At 44.1% G+C, this 20245-nt stretch overlaps 1 protein-coding gene across 1 annotated transcript in view; it reads right to left on the reverse strand.

Moving 5' to 3' along the window:
• Positions 1–12574, reverse strand: part of LOC145985475 (bumetanide-sensitive sodium-(potassium)-chloride cotransporter-like) — a 30725-nt gene extending 18151 nt beyond the window's left edge. Inside the window, exon 1 of the mRNA XM_083119548.1 lies at positions 12432–12574. Coding sequence (XP_082975674.1) covers positions 12432–12574 — 143 coding nt within the window. The remainder of the gene's footprint in view (positions 1–12431) is intronic.
• Between the last annotated feature and the right edge of the window lie 7671 nt (positions 12575–20245).

Consider the following 20245-nt stretch of genomic DNA (forward strand, 5'->3'; position numbering starts at 1 on the left):
GCCATCGTGGAGATCAACGTATAATAAATAACACACATAGTGAAATGGAGCAAATCGAAAGTTACGAATTGCAATCTTTCCCTCCCAACCGTCGCACGTTCGCCAATCTCAACGAAGCGAACAGAGAGATCGAATACGACGTGGACGTAGGCGACGGGTTCGTTCATCCTCACAGAGCGGACCTCTACCTTCAATTCGACGTGGTGAAGAAGGAAAGCGGAGACGCGTTTCCCGCAGCAGCAAACTTGATACTCGTGGACAACTTCGTGCCTCACCTGTTCTCGCAGGTGGAGGTGAGGAAACACAACACCGTCATCGACAGAATAGATTATCCAGGCATCACGTCGACGGCAGTGGGAACGTTGAAATTATCCAAAACGGACGCAACGTACTATCAGGCCGGGGGATTCGAAGCCGGGACCAAAATATCGACGACAAGTCACACGGTGCTCTTTCCCATGCGTCTGCTGCCTGGTTTCTTCTCGGACTACAAGGAGATCATGTGGAAGGGAGGACTGCGCGTCACGTTTCGAAGAGCGGCCAACGACAACGACGCACTGATGCGATACGCTACTTTGGGTCCGGACGGCACCACGCCGCTGCCCAACACTTTACCCGAAGCGGCCAAGTGCGTCATCCGGAGCATGGAATTGAGAATGCCGGTGGTGGAATACGAAACGAACTACGCCCTCAAGTACAAAGCGGAGATCTTGAAAAGTCCGCAGGTGCCGATTCACTTTCACGGTTACCAGTGCGTGCAGAAGATGGCGTCGGGAAGTCACATGGAATTCGACGTGACGACGCAGTTCAACAACATACAGTTCGACATGCCAGATTTCGTCGTGGTGCTCTTTCAGACCGGACGCGATAACGTTCAGGAAAAAGATTCCAGCAAATTCGACGACTGCAAGATCAAGAACGTTTATCTGAAGAACGGTAGGAACGAAGTGTTCCCGCGCGAGAATTACAACCTCGACATGACCAAAAACGATTACCTCAAACTTTACGAAGCTTACACGGCTTACAAACGCGTGACCGAGGGAAGCGTGGACGTGTACTACGCGCCCAGCGAATTCAAAACACGCAGGCCGATGTTCGTCATCAACACATCTAAGAGAAAGCAGGTGGTGGTCAACGATCGAACCAACATCAAGGTCGTCTGCGAGTTCCACGACGCGCTGCCTGCCGATACTCTGTGCAGCGTCATCCTGATTGCAGAGAAGTCTTTTGTGTATGATGTCAAAAATGAAAGAGTGACCGAACAGTTTTAAGTAAAAAAAAAATCACATAATTCTCAAAAAATTATACTGACCGCAGGTTCAAATATTAGATTAACCTGCAACGCAATGTTTAGGATGTACTGCGAGGAACACCTTCTTACATTTGTGAGAATAATCTGGAATAAAAAAATAATAATAAAAAAAAATTAATTTTAATGCATTTATAATAAATCACACTTGAACGCACAAAGGAACTTCCCCTTTGGCCCTGCGTGTGCCCCATATTCACCCCGTAGGGCGCGGCAGGGAGTTAGTCCCGCTAAAAATTCCAAACCTCCACCTGTTTTTTTTTTTTGCATTTGAAGATAAACAAAATATTGTTCTAATATTTTGGCTATATTAAATTAGAACTTCTGTTACATGAATTGTTTTTTTCATACATACATACATACATGCCATTTACCACATTCTAAGCTAATTTTTAGATAATAGTGGCCCCATGGGAGCGTGTGAATCCCACATTTCAGAACGCACCTCTTGTCGTCGCGTGCGTCCAGGGTAACCTTTCTCACCTGGTTGGTTGTCAACACATGGTCGACGCTCTGGATGCGCTGCTCCACTCCTGCAATTGACGTCCCATTTATAAGGGCTTCGCGGTAATGCTTTATCTCGAGTAACTCTCGGACGATCCGCCTGTCCACACCCTTAGCCTTTTTCGTGATGGATCCTTCTGCCTGAATAGCATAGGTTTTGGAGCGAAGACCGACATCCTCGAGCGCCACATCACCGTTCTTCATGTCTTTGACTTTGCCGGGCACCTTCTTGTTGCGAGCCAGGATGCCGTATCGGTTCGGCTGGGGATAGTCCGAGGTGTCGAAAAGGTCAACCAAAGATGGAACCGTGGCCATATCCTCGTACGCGTCGGCTGTGTGAACCTGGTATATTAAACTGTCCGTGTCTATGTAGAGAAGCGAGATGTTGGGGCCGTAGTGTGCACGTAATATGTCGTAGTACGTCTCGAACATGTGTAGCTTGCTCAGATCCAGAACCGTGACTCCAACGTAGATGGGCTTGGTGAGCCTCACCTCACCTCGCTTCATGTGAATCAGAGCCAGCTGCTCATTGTAAATGGTCCCTGATTTGAATAACGGGTTTGCTACGAGCCTGCGACATTGTGCTTTGTTTGATATTAGCCTCACATCTACACGATTTCGCACATTCTCCATAGTTTTCCCGAACACCGCATTGTTCATTAACTTGAAGAAATCGCGATCGAAATCAGAAGTGGCGACTGTGCGATGTTCGGTGTTGAGCTCGATGTATGGCTTCAACCATGGAGAATGCTCGAACATCAAAACTCGATGTACCGTGCGGACGGTAACCCCTCGCTTCATCAACCACCGGAGGTTTTGGTAGTGTAGGACATAACGCTCTTTGGGCGCAAAGTCCATGATGAGCTTTGCTTGGTTCGAGCCGGGCGGGCATTTGAATTCCGGGACTGGCGGAAGATCGCAGAACAAATCCTGCACCTTCTCGGAGAACTCGATGTCCACCTCGGCAAAAAATCCACGCTCCGAATCGTCGAAACCTTCAACGTCGAAGTTGGAGGGGTCGGCCCACTCGAAGCCTCCAAAGGGGAGTGGCTGCATCATGGAGTGTCCGTAGAGGTTGTTGACGTCCGTGTGCATGATGTAGCTGGACGGTTGCGAAGGGTCGTAACCGGTGGCCATGTGGTGACTGTTGGAGCGTGCGTATCGCAGCGGCACCTGGACCATTCCACCCCGCACGGCACGTTCCACGAACAACATCATGTCCACGTCCGAAAGAAGCTCAAGCCTGATTTTCATAAGAAGAAGCATGGCCGACCAGGCCAGTCCGGGAAGACTGTAGAAGTATGCAGGGTCCAGCTTGTAGATGGTCTTCGCAGTTGCACGAAACGCCTGGATCACGTCGGCGAGGAGCGTCACATCAAGTTTGAGGTACGCATCGTGGTAGTCCCCGAGATTTTGGCAATCCAGCTCGCGCCACATGGACTGAGCATGGTTATAGTCATCCTCAGATATGTCCGAGCCTCGCAGCTTGCTATAGAAGTTTGCTCGAGGAGGTAGCGACGTCTCCGCGAACTTGGTAGGGTCCGTGACGTATTCGTAAGGGTAGACCCCCTTACGCCTGAAGAGACCGGCGTCCAAGTTCGGAAAATTCGCAGAGGTGATGAGTGTTTGCTCGTCGCTGAGTTTCCCCGCGAGAGCATCGAGGCTTGCCGGGAGGAACCTCAGGGAGTCGAGGAAGCGAAGCTCGACGGTAGAGCGTGATCCCGGGATTCGAACCCACTTGCTCAAGCTAATGTAACGCTCCTCCTTCTGCGCCAGGACGTTGATTCGCATGTCGTCGTACCCCAAGTGAAGCACCAGATGGTGGAAGTCGTATCCCGAGCCATTGTGAAAAAACACAGGGATGAAGCGCGGGTCCCGGGCCATTAGGTTGCATTCGTTGCACCAAGGACCAACATACCTACCGTTAAAGTGATCGTGGTGATGGACTTTACGGTTGTTGGCGGTGTACTCCTTGACGCAGACAGGGCAAGCGAAGGCCTCGTCGTGTCTACGTTGATCGTCGGGGGACAGTGGGAGCATAGATTTGGGGGCCAACAGTACCTTCCCTATCTCGATGGCCTCGACAACCATCCTCTCGAGGAAGTGTTTAACTGCGTCGGGACCGCGATACACGTAGGGCTCGGGGGCGATGTGCTGGTCTCGTCGCACCACAACGTAGGCGAAACTGGATGCCTCGTGGAGTTGGTAAGGGGTGGTTGAGGAAACTTCGGGATCGGGATCGCAAGTGGACAGGGGTTTGAGGAAGGCCTCGAAGTCTGCGATGATGATAGTGGGGTGCTCCACCATGGCACCGTGCATGTGGAAACGATCCACGGTGCCAGGTTTGGGCAAGACTGTCGCCCCAGGCTCGTTGGCATCGCAATAAAATTTGTGGCGAGCGAGCTTCTCTGCAGCGATGTTGGGACCTCTGATGCGCTGGTAATCCTGCTGTTCTCGATTATCAAATGTGGACAAGCACCTGCGACAAACTTCTATGTGGTGTTTGTGTTTGCTCCGTTGGCTCGAAACAAGTCTAGAGAGCGAGCGAATGAGGGTGTAATGGTGATGGGTCTCGTCCTTGATGAGCAGAAGATGAATTTCCCGCACACCATTGTTGGCTACATCGCTCACCCGGATGGGGTACACCACATTTTTGTCGGTGAGGCCGTAAACGTTGATGACCAACCGAGGGTTGTGTGTACGGGCCTCGAACTTGCGAATGTCCCGGACCTCCACCGGGTAGTCGATCCCAGCCATAGCATCTTCCAGTTCCGACTCGTAGGGTAGGTAGTGGTTAACTCGATGTGGTTGGTTTTTCCAGTGGACAGGGTGCAACGCTGCAAGCACCGACCATACGAAGCACTTGGCGTCACTGTTCTGAATGTTCAGGACAGCCTTCTTTGCCGCGATGGAAGGTGGTAACGGGACGTAGCTGGAGGCGGAGAGAGGCGTAAACTTGCAAAGTTTGACGCACAGTTCGTGAGGCCCCCCACACAGCGAACCCCCCGAGCCCTGAGCTTCATGTTCTTCTTGTTTAACCACCAGCTCCTCGGCAAACTGGTTGTAGATGACCTCTAGGTTTTCGACATCCGCCAGATGCAGCGTCTTCGCCTTGGTGTTGTGGCAGAAGCTGTAAATTTCATCGGACGGCTTCTTGTACTGGCAACGTAGCGATGCGTAGAATTTAGTGGAGTACGTAGCCAGTGCATTACAAAGAATGGAAATTATCTCTGCTCGCTTCTCCTCTAAAAAGCTACGAACGTCGCATAAGCCCTCCGAAGTGAGGACAAAATCCTCCAACAAACGCTCGAAGGCAGATTGGTTCGCTTTCATCGCAGGCTTGACGCGTTTCGTGGGTGGTGCATTGATGGGGGCTGCTTCTGCCTTCCTCTTGGTGGAGGTCGAAGGCTGAGCCCCAGATGTACTTTCGCTTAGACAAGTAAGCTTATGCTTCTTGGCATACGCAATTGTGATGTGTTTATTGCATCCGGAACACAGTTCGGTGGCAGCCAAATGCTTGCCTGGCACGCAGGTGCGACAATGTCTTGCAAAATGTTTGCTTGATATGCTTGTTTTGCACACAGGGCAACTTTTCATGGAGCGCATTTTTTTTGGGGTATGTTTATTTATATGTGATCTGTTGGTGGTAGAGTGTTTACGAAAAAATATCTTATGAGAAAAATTTTGTAAGCTAATTCTAATTAGCGTTAGTTTGGGGGGTTTATTTATATATGGGTGGTGCTTATTTTTGCTACAAGTAAGTGTAAGTGGCAAGTAAGCTGGTGTCGCTTGAAGTTGGCAATAGAAATATTTTTTCCACACTTAGAGCACAGTTTGGTCGCACATATTTGTTTTCCCGGCACACAAGTACGACAGTGCCTTTGAAAATGTTTACTTGACACAGCAGTTTGGTACGTAGGGCAATTTTTACAGAACGTATAATGCAGAGATTTTTTGAGGGTATGTTATTTAATATCCAATGCTGTGCAATGCAAAATATAATTGTTCACTTTTTTTTTTAACTATTCTCTATGACCTTACTTGGGTTTTTGTTTTTTTTCGCCAAATTATATGCTTCTAGTCTCCTATACAATACAATATACGTACAATATTGTCAACAGTATCATATTTGAGCAGGTCGCTTGTCACCTAAACACTACAGCTCACAGGTTGGCAAAATCTGACATGAAAGCAGATAATACGCTTAAGTCTTATTTATATATAATTTTCACGGGCGTACAATATTGTCAACAGTATCATATTTGAGCAGGTCGCTTGTCACCTAAACACTACAGCTCACAGGTTGGCAAAATCTGACATGAAAGCAGATAATACGCTTAAGTCTTATTTATATGTAATTTTCACGGGCGTACAATATTGTCAACAGTATCATATTTGAGCAGGTCGCTTGTCACCTAAACACTACAGCTCACAGGTTGGTAAAATCTGACATGAAAGCAGATAATACGCTTAAGTCTTATTTATATATAATTTTCACGGGCGTACAATATTGTCAACAGTATCATATTTGAGCAGGTCGCTTGTCACCTAAACACTACAGCTCACAGGTTGGCAAAATCTGACATGAAAGCAGATAATACGCTTAAGTCTTATTTATATGTAATTTTCACAGGCGTACAATATTGTCAACAGTATCATATTTGAGCAGGTCGCTTGTCACCTAAACACTACAGCTCACAGGTTGCTAAAATCTGACATGAAAGCAGATAATACGCTTAAGTCTTATTTATATGTAATTTTCACGGGCGTACAATATTGTCAACAGTATCATATTTGAGCAGGTCGCTTGTCACCTAAACACTACAGCTCACAGGTTGGCAAAATCTGACATGAAAGCAGATAATACGCTTAAGTCTTATTTATATGTAATTTTCACGGGCGTACAATATTGTCAACAGTATCATATTTGAGCAGGTCGCTTGTCACCTAAACACTACAGCTCACAGGTTGGCAAAATCTGACATGAAAGCAGATAATACGCTTAAGTCTTATTTATATATAATTTTCACAGGCGTACAATATTGTCAACAGTATCATATTTGAGCAGGTCGCTTGTCACCTAAACACTACAGCTCACAGGTTGGCAAAATCTGACATGAAAGCAGATAATACCCTTAAGTCTTATTTATATATAATTTTCACGGGCGTACAATATTGTCAACAGTATCATATTTGAGCAGGTCGCTTGTCACCTAAACACTACAGCTCACAGGTTGGCAAAATCTGACATGAAAGCAGATAATACGCTTAAGTCTTATTTATATATAATTTTCACGGGCGTACAATATTGTCAACAGTATCATATTTGAGCAGGTCGCTTGTCACCTAAACACTACAGCTCAAAGGTTGGCAAAATTTCACATGAAAGCAGATAATACGCTTAAGTCTTATTTATATGTAATTTTCACGGGGCGTACAATATTGTTAAGAGCGTCAGTTTCCGTAGAGCTCTCTTTTTCCATCTTCCCTCTATACAGTGAAGCTGTAGAAGACACAATTAGCTAACCTAGCATACAACATACTTTCCTAATTAATATGGATATTGTCACACATTCCTCTTATTTTATACTGTTGTAAATGGAAAAGATTATGTACGGTAAATGTTTTGTATATTATAGGGAAAAAATGCAAAATATCCCCCAACTTTAATTCGATCCACCTCTGAATCGAATTTTTACATATTCTCACGCCGGCACATATGTTGTTCTATTTTGCTTCTTTTACTTGCCTTGCTTAATTAACTCTCGCTAATTAGCATTTTTTTTGGAAGAAGTCAACTAGAACAACATATGGCGGTATGAGAAATATGCAAATTAAAGAATATTTTAGCAATATAAGGGCCCTAGCAATTAGCTTCGTCGACTAAGAGTACTCTTTTAAACGTCTTCAGCTAGATCGTATTACTACGTGAGGACGTTTAAAATGTTTGGGTGTTGAAAAAGTTTGACCTATTTTTTTATTTCTATTGTTTGCTAATACATGGCGCTGATAGTACCTCCTCTCTCTCTCCCCCCTCTTCTCCTCTCCCCCTCTTTCTCCTCCTCCTCTGCTGTATGACAAATAGCACAAACATAAAATCAAGATTTTGAAGAGCAAACCATAAAATTTGCATGCATCTGATGTCGAACTAGGAACTTTATCTTTCGGGGAGTCAACATTATTTTTTTACTCAGTCGTCATATAACATGAACACACGCAAACATTCACATGTGCTTTTATTATTTTGTGTTCGGTAAGTACAAGTATATTCTTACATAAATTATTGTTTAATTTAATAAATTGTAAACTCGAAGCCTGCTATACTAACACTCCTTCTGTGTTTCATTATACTATTGAAAGCGAATGTTGCGTGCATACGGAAATAACACAGAAAAAAAAAAAGCGGATGGAAGCGATTTAAAATCAGTGGAGCAAGGTTAGTATTACGAGAACGTAAAAACATGTGCTTTCATTCAACTTCGAAAAATAAGAATAAATATGTGCATACAGAACACATATGCTTTCTTTTCACAGTTGTAAAATCATATAAATTGTACATGAAGTAAGTTACGGGAAGGCTCTTTCTTTTATGTCTGTGTATATGTATGTTGTACAATTAGGTACAAGTATTGTACAATTAGGTACAAATTGTTGTACAATTATTTCCCCCAGTTGCCCAGTGGGAGTTGGGGGCATAACACTGGTACTATTTGTTTAATATTTTATTTCAAATTCACTGTCAGAAACTAGTGTTGCCAGTTCCTGGATGTAGGTTTACCTACTCTGTTGGTTGTCACTGTCAAGCTTCCAGTATTCGTACAGCATAAAAGCTATAACCCCCCCTCTCAAAATATATACATTGTATACGCCAAGATGCTCAATAGCCTAGCAACACATCATGAAAAAACATGCCAAGAGGTCCCAGTGGGTTTATAAGTCAGTGCTGCCAACTCCTATTTGTAGGTTAGCTTAGCCTGTGAAAGATCATATAGTAGAATTTTTGTAGAGTGGGTAGGCATCTCTATTTTTTTTAGTTGCAGGTGGGTTGCCAACACACTCTAGTTAATAATGCTACATATTATACGCACGCACGCGCGCGTGTATTGTGTTGCCATCCCGCCCACCTCTCTCTTTTACGGCAGTACCAACTCTCCTTGCCCAGTATATGTAGGTTGGCAAAAATTGCTTTATGTACTGTAAACCAAACCTCAAGCAAAGTTGCCAACTCCTTGCTTTAGGTTAGGTTAGACCAAAAAAAGTTGTAGGTAGGCTGTCGGTTGTTTAACTCTTCCCTCTCTTTCTCTCCTCTCTCTTTTTTTTGTAAAAAGCTATGGCAAAACCAGTAGGTTGGCAACCTTGCTTTATGCACTGTAAGGCAAGCCTCAAGCAAAGTTGCCAGCTCCTTGCTTTAGGTGGTTAGACCAAAAAAAAACCTTGGTGATTTTTTTCGAGTAAGGTGTTGGCAATACTGCGAGAAAATAAGGCTTATGCCTTACAAGAGCAAACCATTAAGAAGCCTCAAGCAGTATTGCCAGCCCCTTGCTTTAGGTTAGGTTGGACCAAAAAAAAACCTTGGTGATTTTTTCGAGTAAGGAGTTGGTAACACTGCGAGAAAATGGGGCTCATGCCTTACAAGAGAAATCCATTAAGGCGAGCCCCACCGAGCCCCATTTTCGGTTGGTGGTGAGGCCCACTTGCACTACTTATACGCAACCCTTTTTATTTAAAAGCACTCGCATAATTTGTAACTGTAAATGTATGTAAATTAGTTATGAATTTTAGTAAAGATGTGTGGAATAATTTAAGTGATTAAAGTTACATTTTCCGCGAAACGTTGTAAATAGCTAAACAACATATACAACTCAATAAGCAGTATCCTTTTTTAATTCTTAAACATAATAATTTATTTACACTTGATGAGCGTTAGATATATTGAAAAACCAATACGAACCAATAAGGTACAAGTTTGCTTTGTTGCTATTGGTGAATTACAGAGCCTTGTATCGAAGAAATAACAGTGGTGAAATAATGAAAAGAACACGCCACGAATCGTTAATTTAAAATTTCGGGTATATGTGTCTACACCTCGCGACTCCCAGCCTCGGACTTGAAGAGATAGGATGTCTCGGTCTTCGACGTCTGGAACACGGGCGAAATGCCGCAGGTAGATTTCGACCTGGAATGAAGCTCCGTCTTACAACTGTTCGTCTACATCATATGGCTTTCAACAATATGATGCACCAAAAAATACATTCGCCTGATTTTCGTCAATTCCGCTCACCCCGCACACGTCTTTGCGGAACTGAGTACGGTAAACTCCACGCCTCCTACATGCGTCTGTCTGCCTAATCTACTCAAGATTACCTGCAAAAATATCTCCGACTTTAATAAGGTTTGGCTATATCTACAAGATGAGCGCTCCAAGATGTCCATATATATAGCAGTAGCCTCAGCTGCAAAGAACTACCGTAAGGTAGTTTGTTATTCGTCATGTTCCTCGAGACTACTCAGAGGAAAGCATCTTCTATGCATTAAAGAAACTCTGCTTCCATGTGGACACTTTTCGACGTCTCAAAGAAAGACCGCTACCTTCCAACCAGGGAGACTCGCCGGAAAGTAACATTCGGGCTACCAAGAAACCCTTACAACTTGTTGTCGTCACCTTACGACGTGCAGAAATGGACTCCGACCAGGTTAGACTCTCCTCGGACATATTTGATCTGGTCTTCATCTCTAATTTAAAAATTAATGTGAAAAAACTCAGACCTCAACAGCCTCACAGATTTTTCCTCCTGGACAATGAACCTAAGTGCCTTATCTACTTACGTGAAACTTCATCATCGAATGCTTATACAGAGGAACCAATGAACCTAAGTTCTTTACCTACTCACGTGAAACTTCCCGGCCGAATACTTATGCAAAGGAAGCCAGTGAACCAAAGTGCCCCACCTACTCACGTGAAACTTCCTCATCGAATACTTAGTAGCCAATTAACTTAAGTGCCTCGCCTACTCACGTGCAACTTCCTTACAAAATGCTTATACAGAAGGAGCCAGTAATCCTAAGTGACTTACCTACTCACGTGACACGTCCTCGCCGAATACTTATGCAAAGGGAGCCACTGAACCAAAGTGCCCCACCTACTCACGTGAAACTTCCTCATCGAATACTTAGTAACAAATCAACTTAAGTGCTTCGCCTACTCACGTGAAACTTCTTCACAAAATGCTTATACAGAATGAGCCAGTAATCCTAAGTGCCTTACCTACACACGAGCAACTTCCTCGCCAAATACTTATGCAGAGAAGTTAGTGGACCGACGTTCCCTACCTACTCACGTGAAACTTCCTCACCGAATACTTAGTTGAGGGAGCCAGTGTACCAAAGTGCCTTACCTACTCACGTGAAATTTCCTCACTTAATACTTATGCAGTGAAGCCAACTAAGTGCCTCGCCCACCCACTTGAAACTTCATCAAATAATTAGTAGCCAATCAACTTAAGTACCTCGCCTACTCAGGTGCACCTTTTTCACAAAATGATTATACAAAGGGATCCAGAAATCCTAAGTGCCTTACCTACTCAAGTGAAACTTCCTCACCGAATACTTATGCAGAGGAACCAATAAAACTAAACGCTTCAAATACCCACGTGAAACTTTATCACCGAATACGTATGCAGACGGAACCAAGTGAAACTAAGTGCCTTACCTACTCACGTGAAACTTCCTCACCGAATACTGATACAAACGGAGCCAGTGAACCAAAGTGCCTCACCTACTCTCGTGAAACTTCCTCACCGAATACATATGCAGAGGAACCAATAAAACTAAACGCTTCAAACACCCACGTGCAATTTCCTCATCGAGTACATAGGAGCGAATAAACTTAAGGGTCTCGCCTACCCACGTGCAACTTCCTCACCGAATACTTATATCAGAGGAGTCAATGAAACTAAGTGCCTCCCCATCCCACGTGCAACTTCCTTATCAAAAACTTAGTAGCCAATAAACTTAAATACCTCGCTTACTCACGTGCACCTTCTTCACAAACGGCTTATAGGGACGGATCCAGTAATACTAAGTGCCTTACCTACTCACGTGAAACTTCTCACCGAATACTTGTGCAGAGGTAGTCAGCGAACCAAACTGCCTAAACTACTCATGTGAAACATCCTCACCGAATATATACATATATACAAAGGAGCTAATGAACCTCAGTGCCTCACCTACTCACGTGATTCTTCCTCACCGAATACATATACAGAGGCGCCAATGAACCTAAGTGCCTCATCTACTCACGTGAATCTTCTTCACCGAATACATATGCAGAGGAACCAATAAACCTAAGTGCCTCACCTACTCACGTGCAATATTATCACAGAAATACTTATACGGAGGAGGATTTTGAGATTATTTTCCACTTCTGTCTTAGACACTGGTAGGTGAAAAACTGTTTTTTCTAGCAAAATGTTGAAATAGTTTTTGGAGCTGTTACACCGTTTCGACCTCTATTTATTCCAAAATTCGAACATGCAGAAGTCATCAGAAACAATTTTCCTTGATATCTATAAATGCTATCTAAGTAACCAACTTCAAGCAATATGAGTAGAGTACTTACTGCAGAACGTTAAAGTATGTTATCATTTCTTCCGGTTCGCAGGACTTCCACTTGCTCTTGTAGCCCATGAGCAGGATGTTGGGCTTCAACTTCCCAATTCTTGAATCCTGCATGAGTGCGCGGGCTCCATCCTCGAAGTTCATCCCGTCCACGATTGAGTAGAATCTTCTGAAGCTTCACCCAGCCATAGCCTTTCTTCATTAATGTGTTTCTTTGGTGGCTGGTAAAACGCTCCTGAAATTTATATTTAATTAAAATTATTCTAATTGTTCCCATGTGTAGCAATCATAGTACGTACGTTAATTGTATTGGTCCTGCTTATTTTTTTGTGGATAAACTTATATTTTGTGTGATTGCTTTTCTCCCTTCCGTAATTTGGAGGATTTAAATAAATATTTCGAAGACTGACCATATGTAAGAAGAAATATTAAGAAGTTATGTTTTTTTGAACAATATAAACGTGTATATAATTTAATGTATATTCTGATGCAAAACATTACAATAACAGCTCAATTTTGCTCAATTTCTTCTGTTGATTATAGTGTGGTAGAAATGTGATAGTAAAACGAATGCATTTTTGTTTCTCAGATGACAGTTGAAGGCTTCGACAAGTGGAAAGAGAAGCCACCAATAGAGGAGTGGCAGAGTGGTGACGCATGAAGTTCGACTTCACGACTTCGAAGCCTCCTCAGAAGCCAATGAAATAGGAGAACAGAATAAACAACACCTTGCAAGAGGAGTACTGTACGAGCAGAAGGTAAGAATTGATTTTTATTTATATAATTCCTCTAGTTATTAAATGTGCAACTCAATTGGCGAAGTGGATTTTCATATTCAACATGACACGTGATACACCCTTCTAGGCGTGCAGGAGATACAGTCACTTTCAGGAAAGCAAGATATGTTATGAGGGAAAGGATAAAAGTCCTTGTTAGTGTTGGAAAAGAGTGATAGAACCGAGACCGAGACGATTTCTTAAAAATTGGAACGAGAACGAGACCAGACCAGTGGACGCTAAGATAAAATCCTCCTCAATAATGTAAACATTATTTTGGTGCGTGCGTGTGCATTAAGGTCCTCCTCTCGTCCACCAGTGTTCAGTGATTTCGCAGCCTGGGTGTTTCAATGGCCGACAGTGGTCTCCCGAGAATAGGAGCCCTTTCCCCACAGGCATTAGAAATGCCTATACCAGTGCTTTATGACCCCCCACCCCCGATGGCTTAGTGGTAACGTCGTCGCCTTCTAATTAAAGGGTCCCGGGTTCGGTACCTGGTGGAGGCACATGGCACAGTGGTGCGGATCCCACTTAAACTGTAGGTTCAGTCCCGATTAGCCTTCCTGTGCATAAAGTGGACTTAAAACAACAAATCAATCACTCAGTGCTTTATGGCCTCACAGAATAGGGGATCTGGGTCATACACCGTCGTCATCTCCTGGGAAAGTTTTTGGGGTGTGTTGCTTTTCAGGAAGAAGAACCTGTCACACTTTACATCCCTCAAACAACAACAGTTATTACTTCGTGGCTACAAATTGCATTATAACACGTGTAAAGAGTTTTCCCAAGGGCACTCTAATTCCCATACGGACACTGGAAGTGGATTAGAAAAAACCTTTATTGAATTCCTCTCGTGTGTTGGCAATTAACAAAGCATTAATATTGTGGAACTGGTATAGCTATATTGTTTATTATCGTTTTCCATAAAACTGAAAATGAACACATTTTTTTCCAGGTTCAATTAGACGTAAAAAAAAGAAGAGATTTATGCCTTTAATAATAAGAAAAACCCGCCCTCGATGAATGGCCTGTTTGGCCATAGGGGAAAAACTAGGGTTCCATTTTCTAAGGGTCTCCTCAGCCTTAGAGGGAAGGGAAGGGCAGGGGAGGGTGAGGCCCACAGTTCCCACAAGGCACTGGGTTCCATGGAGCTTTTTTTTGGCTTAAAGCTCGGTTTAAGTCCTGGGTCAACCCCACGGGGCAGCAAGATAGGGTTTGGTGGAAGCGGCAAAAATTGGAGATCCACCTTGCTGTTTGATCGACCGCCCGTCCCACGGCGGAGTTTTCTTAACAAAGATGCGGAATGCTGACAAATTCCACCCAGTCAGAATGGAACTTCCATGTTCGGAAGCAAGAATCCTGCTGCATAACAGTGGCGTGCCCAAGGGGAGTTGGTCGGGGGCATTACCCTTCTTTTGGCCTGGTAATTAAAGAAAACGCTAAAGGGAGGATAGGATTACAAAACGAGATATGACTACTAAGAGTGATTATGTAACCCCTCCCTTCCGAAAACCCTGAGCACGCCACTGGTTTGAAGGTGGTGGACGCTGAGTTAGTTTGCAACCATTTGCCTCTCGAAACGCAGGAGCCACCACCGACTTATCGCCCCGTGGGAGGATTATGGCTCGTGGCCACAAGGGGGTGGGGGAAGGGTGTGAATGGAGAAGGGCGACACCGGTCGATGTGTCCATTAGCGAAAATCAAGAAAGCTCCACAACAAAAAGAGCCTTGTCTCAAATATGCACTCTGGAAAGGAATTTATTTAATTTGTACGACACATCAAATGAGAATGCCCTATCAGTAAATATCCCCCACCCCCGTTTCCTCTACGGCCCTCTCATTTGACCCAAGACTTAAATCTGTGTTCGAATCCGTTTTGTTTCCCGTCGCTTTTCCCTACCGTTCAATGCGTCCTGATTTAACTGCTAAAGAACAGCACTGTTGCCGCTTTCTCCCGCCAGGTGGAAGTTTAGACGTCAACCGCACACTCAACGGTGCAATTGTCGATAGCAATTCGCTATCGGAGGCAGATTGTCTGCTGTTATTACCAGTGTATAGTTAGAGAATCGGTTAGTTGATTGGACTATCCAGCCTAACTATTGCCTATTTCGGGGAGAGCATTTAAAGGCTTATTAAGGGTGCACTTGTCGCACCTTCCTCCTCTCCTCTCAAACTCTACCTGTGACGCAGATTCAGAGAAGAACGGTACGGGGATTCGACGGGTAGTAAGGTGCTTTGGAGTGTTGCGCCTAGAGCTCGAAGTGGGGGAGGGGGGGCACGGGGTATGCTATTCCTCCAGTTAAGAAAATCTGAGGGAAGCATCCACTCGGCTGAGATAATTTGAAGCATTGTCATTGTCTCCAGATTGATCCATACGACCATCCCTGCACTCGGAAAAGCATTCCCCAACTATACTCTGTCTGTTGATCAAGGCCTCCCGTAACGTTAGAGAATGGGAGAGAGGGAATCACTACTTGCGCAGAGACTTGTTGTCGCTCGCTTGCTCCAGAGACTCCCGGGAAAGAGCATAGGAATTCCCACTTCGAGCGAGGGCTGCACCTGCGGATTCGGACACGGGCCACAGGTCAAAACGGGCTTCATGGAATCCAGGCCTACACGGGGGAGAACCAGCACTGCGGAGGGTGAATGGCCGGTGGGCGACGTAACCCAAGTCGGCGGGGACGTAGGCACCAGCGGCTGCTGAAAAGCACTCGTTGGTGAAAACTCCACACTTCCACCCTCATGTGCCACAGGGGGTGGGTTCCTTGGGTAACTGGACGCCGTGTTGGGCGGTGTAGCGGTGGTGTGGCTCGGGGGAGTGCTCGCCGCAGTTGGTGCCGTGTGGGGCGGGGAGGCAGCGGCGGTTGGTGGTCCGAATTATAAGGGCCTGTCATTGGAAAACAGGCCACCTCGTATTTCGACATGTAGATGCCACGGCACCACGAAACTCTTGCTGCCACTGGGAGGGGAATCCGTTGTCGCCCGGTAGATGGCAGTCGAGTCGCACGCTTGTGTGAAGCAGTGCTAGTGTGAGCCGTGTGAAGTGCAGATGTGCAGAGACTTGCCGTCCAGTATATCGTGGCGGTCAGTAAGGAAGAGCATCGAGCAGTCGTGCGTCTTCTGGTGGTGGAAGGCGCTAGTACGCGAGACATTCACCGTCGATGACGGCGGTGTATGGGGAGCATTGTTTATCTAGGTCGCGGGTGAAGGAGTGGAGTCGGACGTTCCCTCGCGAAGGAAGAGCGTCACTGCAGTACGATCCACTACCTGGACATAAGGCCAATGTTGTCCGTTACCTGTTGCTCAGATTTCGGTGGGAAACATTCCAGCACTTACCTTATAACCCGGACATGTCCCCTTGCGATCATGCCATCTTTGGTGGTCTTAATCGGCGCTGCATGTTTGCCGGTTCAACTTGGAAATTGAGGTGAAGGATGCAGTAAGTGAGTGACTGGTTGTTGCAGCAACCGCCCACCTTCTACAGGGCTTCCACTGACCTACTGCCAGGACGGGAGGACAAATGCCTGAGCGTCTGCAGAGATTGCTTTTAAGGTGAGCACATAGTGAGTTCATAGTTGTACAGAGTGGTCATTTTCCCACTGAATAACCCTTATGCATTATAAATAAACACTTATATGCACATGTTCCTTAAATTGAGAATTTAAGAGGCTTAGAGATCAATTATCATAATGAACATTTACTACGGTAAAGTTATCTGTTAATACTACAAAAGTTAAACAACATAAAACTGGGTGCTTGAATGGCCAGATTTAGAGTGAAAAGATGCGACTCCAGCAACTTTCATCGTACACATATGCTGATGCACTGTAAGAGAGAACAAACAACATTAGTCACCAGTCCATATTATTAACTACCACCTTTTTTCTTTTTTGAACGTACGTAACCTGTAAAGACTAGACATCACAACCCGCACTGCACATTTGGCGGGATTCTTTATCACCTCAGCCATTTCCTGCACGCTGACTCGTACAAGACTCAGCTCAGCACTGTCTAATGAACATTTCTGGAAAGAATGAGGATCAAGTTTACTGTCAGTGTTGTCAACTTATGTCTTACAGATTTTCTCCCAGATATATATCCCTCTTGTCTGTACTTTCCAAACACGCCTCGTACTTCTATACCTATATAGTTATAAATAGATCCTTGAACTATAACTGCCAGCAACAACTATTTTTTTTTTAAGTTCACTTATGTATTGCCCACAGCAGTTAGATTACAACTCTCCATTACCATATTCACTCTTAAGAGTTTTGTGTGAATTGGGTCACATGTGAACGTTACACGGGTCAGTTATGTAACATTGAAATAGGCAATATTAATATAATATTATTTATATAATCTAATTTCTAATTCAAACCTTATGTTCAGAGTGTAGGACTTTTTCTTTGTTCGCACATCTTCCACAAATAAACTTCCTTCTTCCTTGAGCATACCTGTGGTTCTTCAGACAGACTTTGTTCAATCAGATCATAAACACATATGGGACGCAAACCATTTTCTGCGATTGTTGGAGCTTTAAAATATCGCATATAGTACAGTACAACACTAATAAATACACTAGGCATTTTTAAAACACAGTTTCTCTTCTCTACTTTCCTTTAACACAAGTATTTTCTGTACTTCTTGACAGTTTCAAATACCCTACTCCCTGGCAGTTTCTACGTTCCCTAGATGCCAGAAGTTCCAAACTTCACTGCCAGATCGAAACATTTCCATCAGTTCGTTTGGTTTTGTGTTAGGAGAGAGAATATCAAGAATATCAAAAGTGACCCTATTCACCCTGTATCTTCTCATTCTACATCTGGTCTTTCTAGCAATAAGTTTCATGTTGTTTAACTTTTAAAGTACCGTAATCTAGAGTAATTCAGACGTTTTGGTGACTTTTTAATAAGTATATCATACAAGCTTTTGAGCACGGACAATTCTTACGCTATTTCATTGTGGGGTATATTTATGGGGAACACAACTACAGTAATATAAAACATTCCATGTTAGCGCCATACATCAAATTTTATTAAAACATATATGATGTCCGAAGTCAGCCCACGTTTTGTGATGATTTCGGATAAACAATTGTACAAAAAGTTTGTCTGAATTTTTACCATTATACGGGAGATTTCCGACATAAATTAGTTTTTAAAAACGCAAAGGGCTACGTAGAGACAAAATATATGCATAGATACAAGCATCCATTACATAATGTGCATATTAAACAAGACAATCACATCAGTTTGTGATTAATTGTTCTTTCTTAAATCATGCTTCCAGTATAAAGTCTCAGAATATCATATCCAAATGTGAATTTTCCTCTCTTCTCTTTCGGCTTTGAAAGAATCTGCATGATTTGATATTTTCCAATGGAAGCCTCATCATCTACGGTAGGAAACACAAAGACTCTTCTACTGTTATTATAAGGACAGAAATTTCACATCATGAACATTTCTTGCTGCTCCACCAGTTACAGCCTCAACATAATTTCGTGTTTGCTCTTTTTTGTTATCTGTGTACGTATTACGCATGTTACAAGCACATCATATCCTCTTCTAGAACAGGATTACAGGTTTCTGACATGTTCTCTCTCTCTCTCTCTCTCTCTCTCTCTCTCTCTCTCTCTCTTTCTGTCTCTCTCTTGTTGATCTCTTGCATTTCTGATTCGTCACTGCTGTCTACTTACTCTGTTGTGTATTGATTTTCCAGCCTTCACATCTTTCTGACATTCTCCAAATCTTTCTTATCGTAGCTTCCATAATTCTGTCCTCCAACTTCTTTTCTGTGCACATGCAGCATTGTCCGAAATGACTCCGATGAACTCCAGATTTGTGATTAGCAGGTAAGTTTGAGTTGGTTTTTTTAAGTCCACTTTATGCACAGTAAGGCTAATTGGGACTGGACCTACGGTTTAAAGTGGGATCTGATTAGCAGATAACTTTACCGTAGTAGTAGTACATTATGATTGATGTTTAAGCCTCTCAAATTCTCCATTAAGGAACATGTGCATATGAAGTGTATATTTATAATGTATAAGCGTCAGTCAATGGAGAACCCTGTATAACTATGACACTATGTGCTCACCTTGAAAGTAATCCCCTTAGACGTTGAGGCATTTGTACCAACGTCCTGGCAGTAGGTCAGTGGTAGGCCTGTAGAAGGTTTGCGGTTGCTGCAAAAACCAGTCATTCACTGCATCCTTCACCTCAGTGTTCAAATTGAGCCGGCGACTTTGCAGCAGTGTCCGTTTCAGCTCAGCAAAGATGGCATAATCGTACGGGGACATGTCGGGATTGTAAGGTGGATGCTAGAGAACATCCCTCCGAAATCTGAGTAACAGGTCCTGGACAACATTGGCCGTATAGTCCAGGTGGTGGATCGTCCTGCAGTGACGTTCTTCGTTCGCGAAGGAACCTCCTTCACCCGCTCCTTCATCCGCGACAAAGATGAAGAATGTTCCCCATATACTGCAGTCATTCGACGGTGGTGGACGAGGAACATTCTTTATCTCTGTCGCAGGTAGCGGAGTGGAGTCGGAGGTTCCTTGGCGAAGGAAGGATGTTACTACAGGACGATCCACGATCTGGACCATACGGCCAATGTTGTCCGGGACCTGTTGCTCAGATTTGTTTGAGAAACGCTCCAGCACTCACCTTATAATCCGGACATGTCCCCGTGCGATTATGCCATCTTTGGTGAGCTGCATCGGGCACTACTTTGTTGTCGGTTCAACTTGGACGCTGAATTGGAGAATACAGTGAGTGACTGGTTGTTGCAGCAACCGCCAACCTTCTACAGGGTTGCCACTGACCTTACTGCCAGGTCGGTGGGTAAAATCCTCAACTTCTACAGAGATTACTTTTAAAGTGAGCAATTAGTTTCATAGTTATACAGGTTTTTTTAATAACTGACGCTTATACGTTATAGATAACGCATGCGCATGTTCCTTAATTGAGAATTTAAGAGGCTTAGGGACAAATATCATAATGTACATTTACTACGGTAAAGTTATCTGTTAATACCATAAAAG

Source organism: Lepisma saccharinum, chromosome 3 (assembly GCF_977018435.1).
Source record: "Lepisma saccharinum chromosome 3, izLepSacc3.1, whole genome shotgun sequence".
Classification (NCBI taxonomy): Eukaryota; Metazoa; Arthropoda; class Insecta; order Zygentoma; family Lepismatidae; genus Lepisma; species Lepisma saccharinum.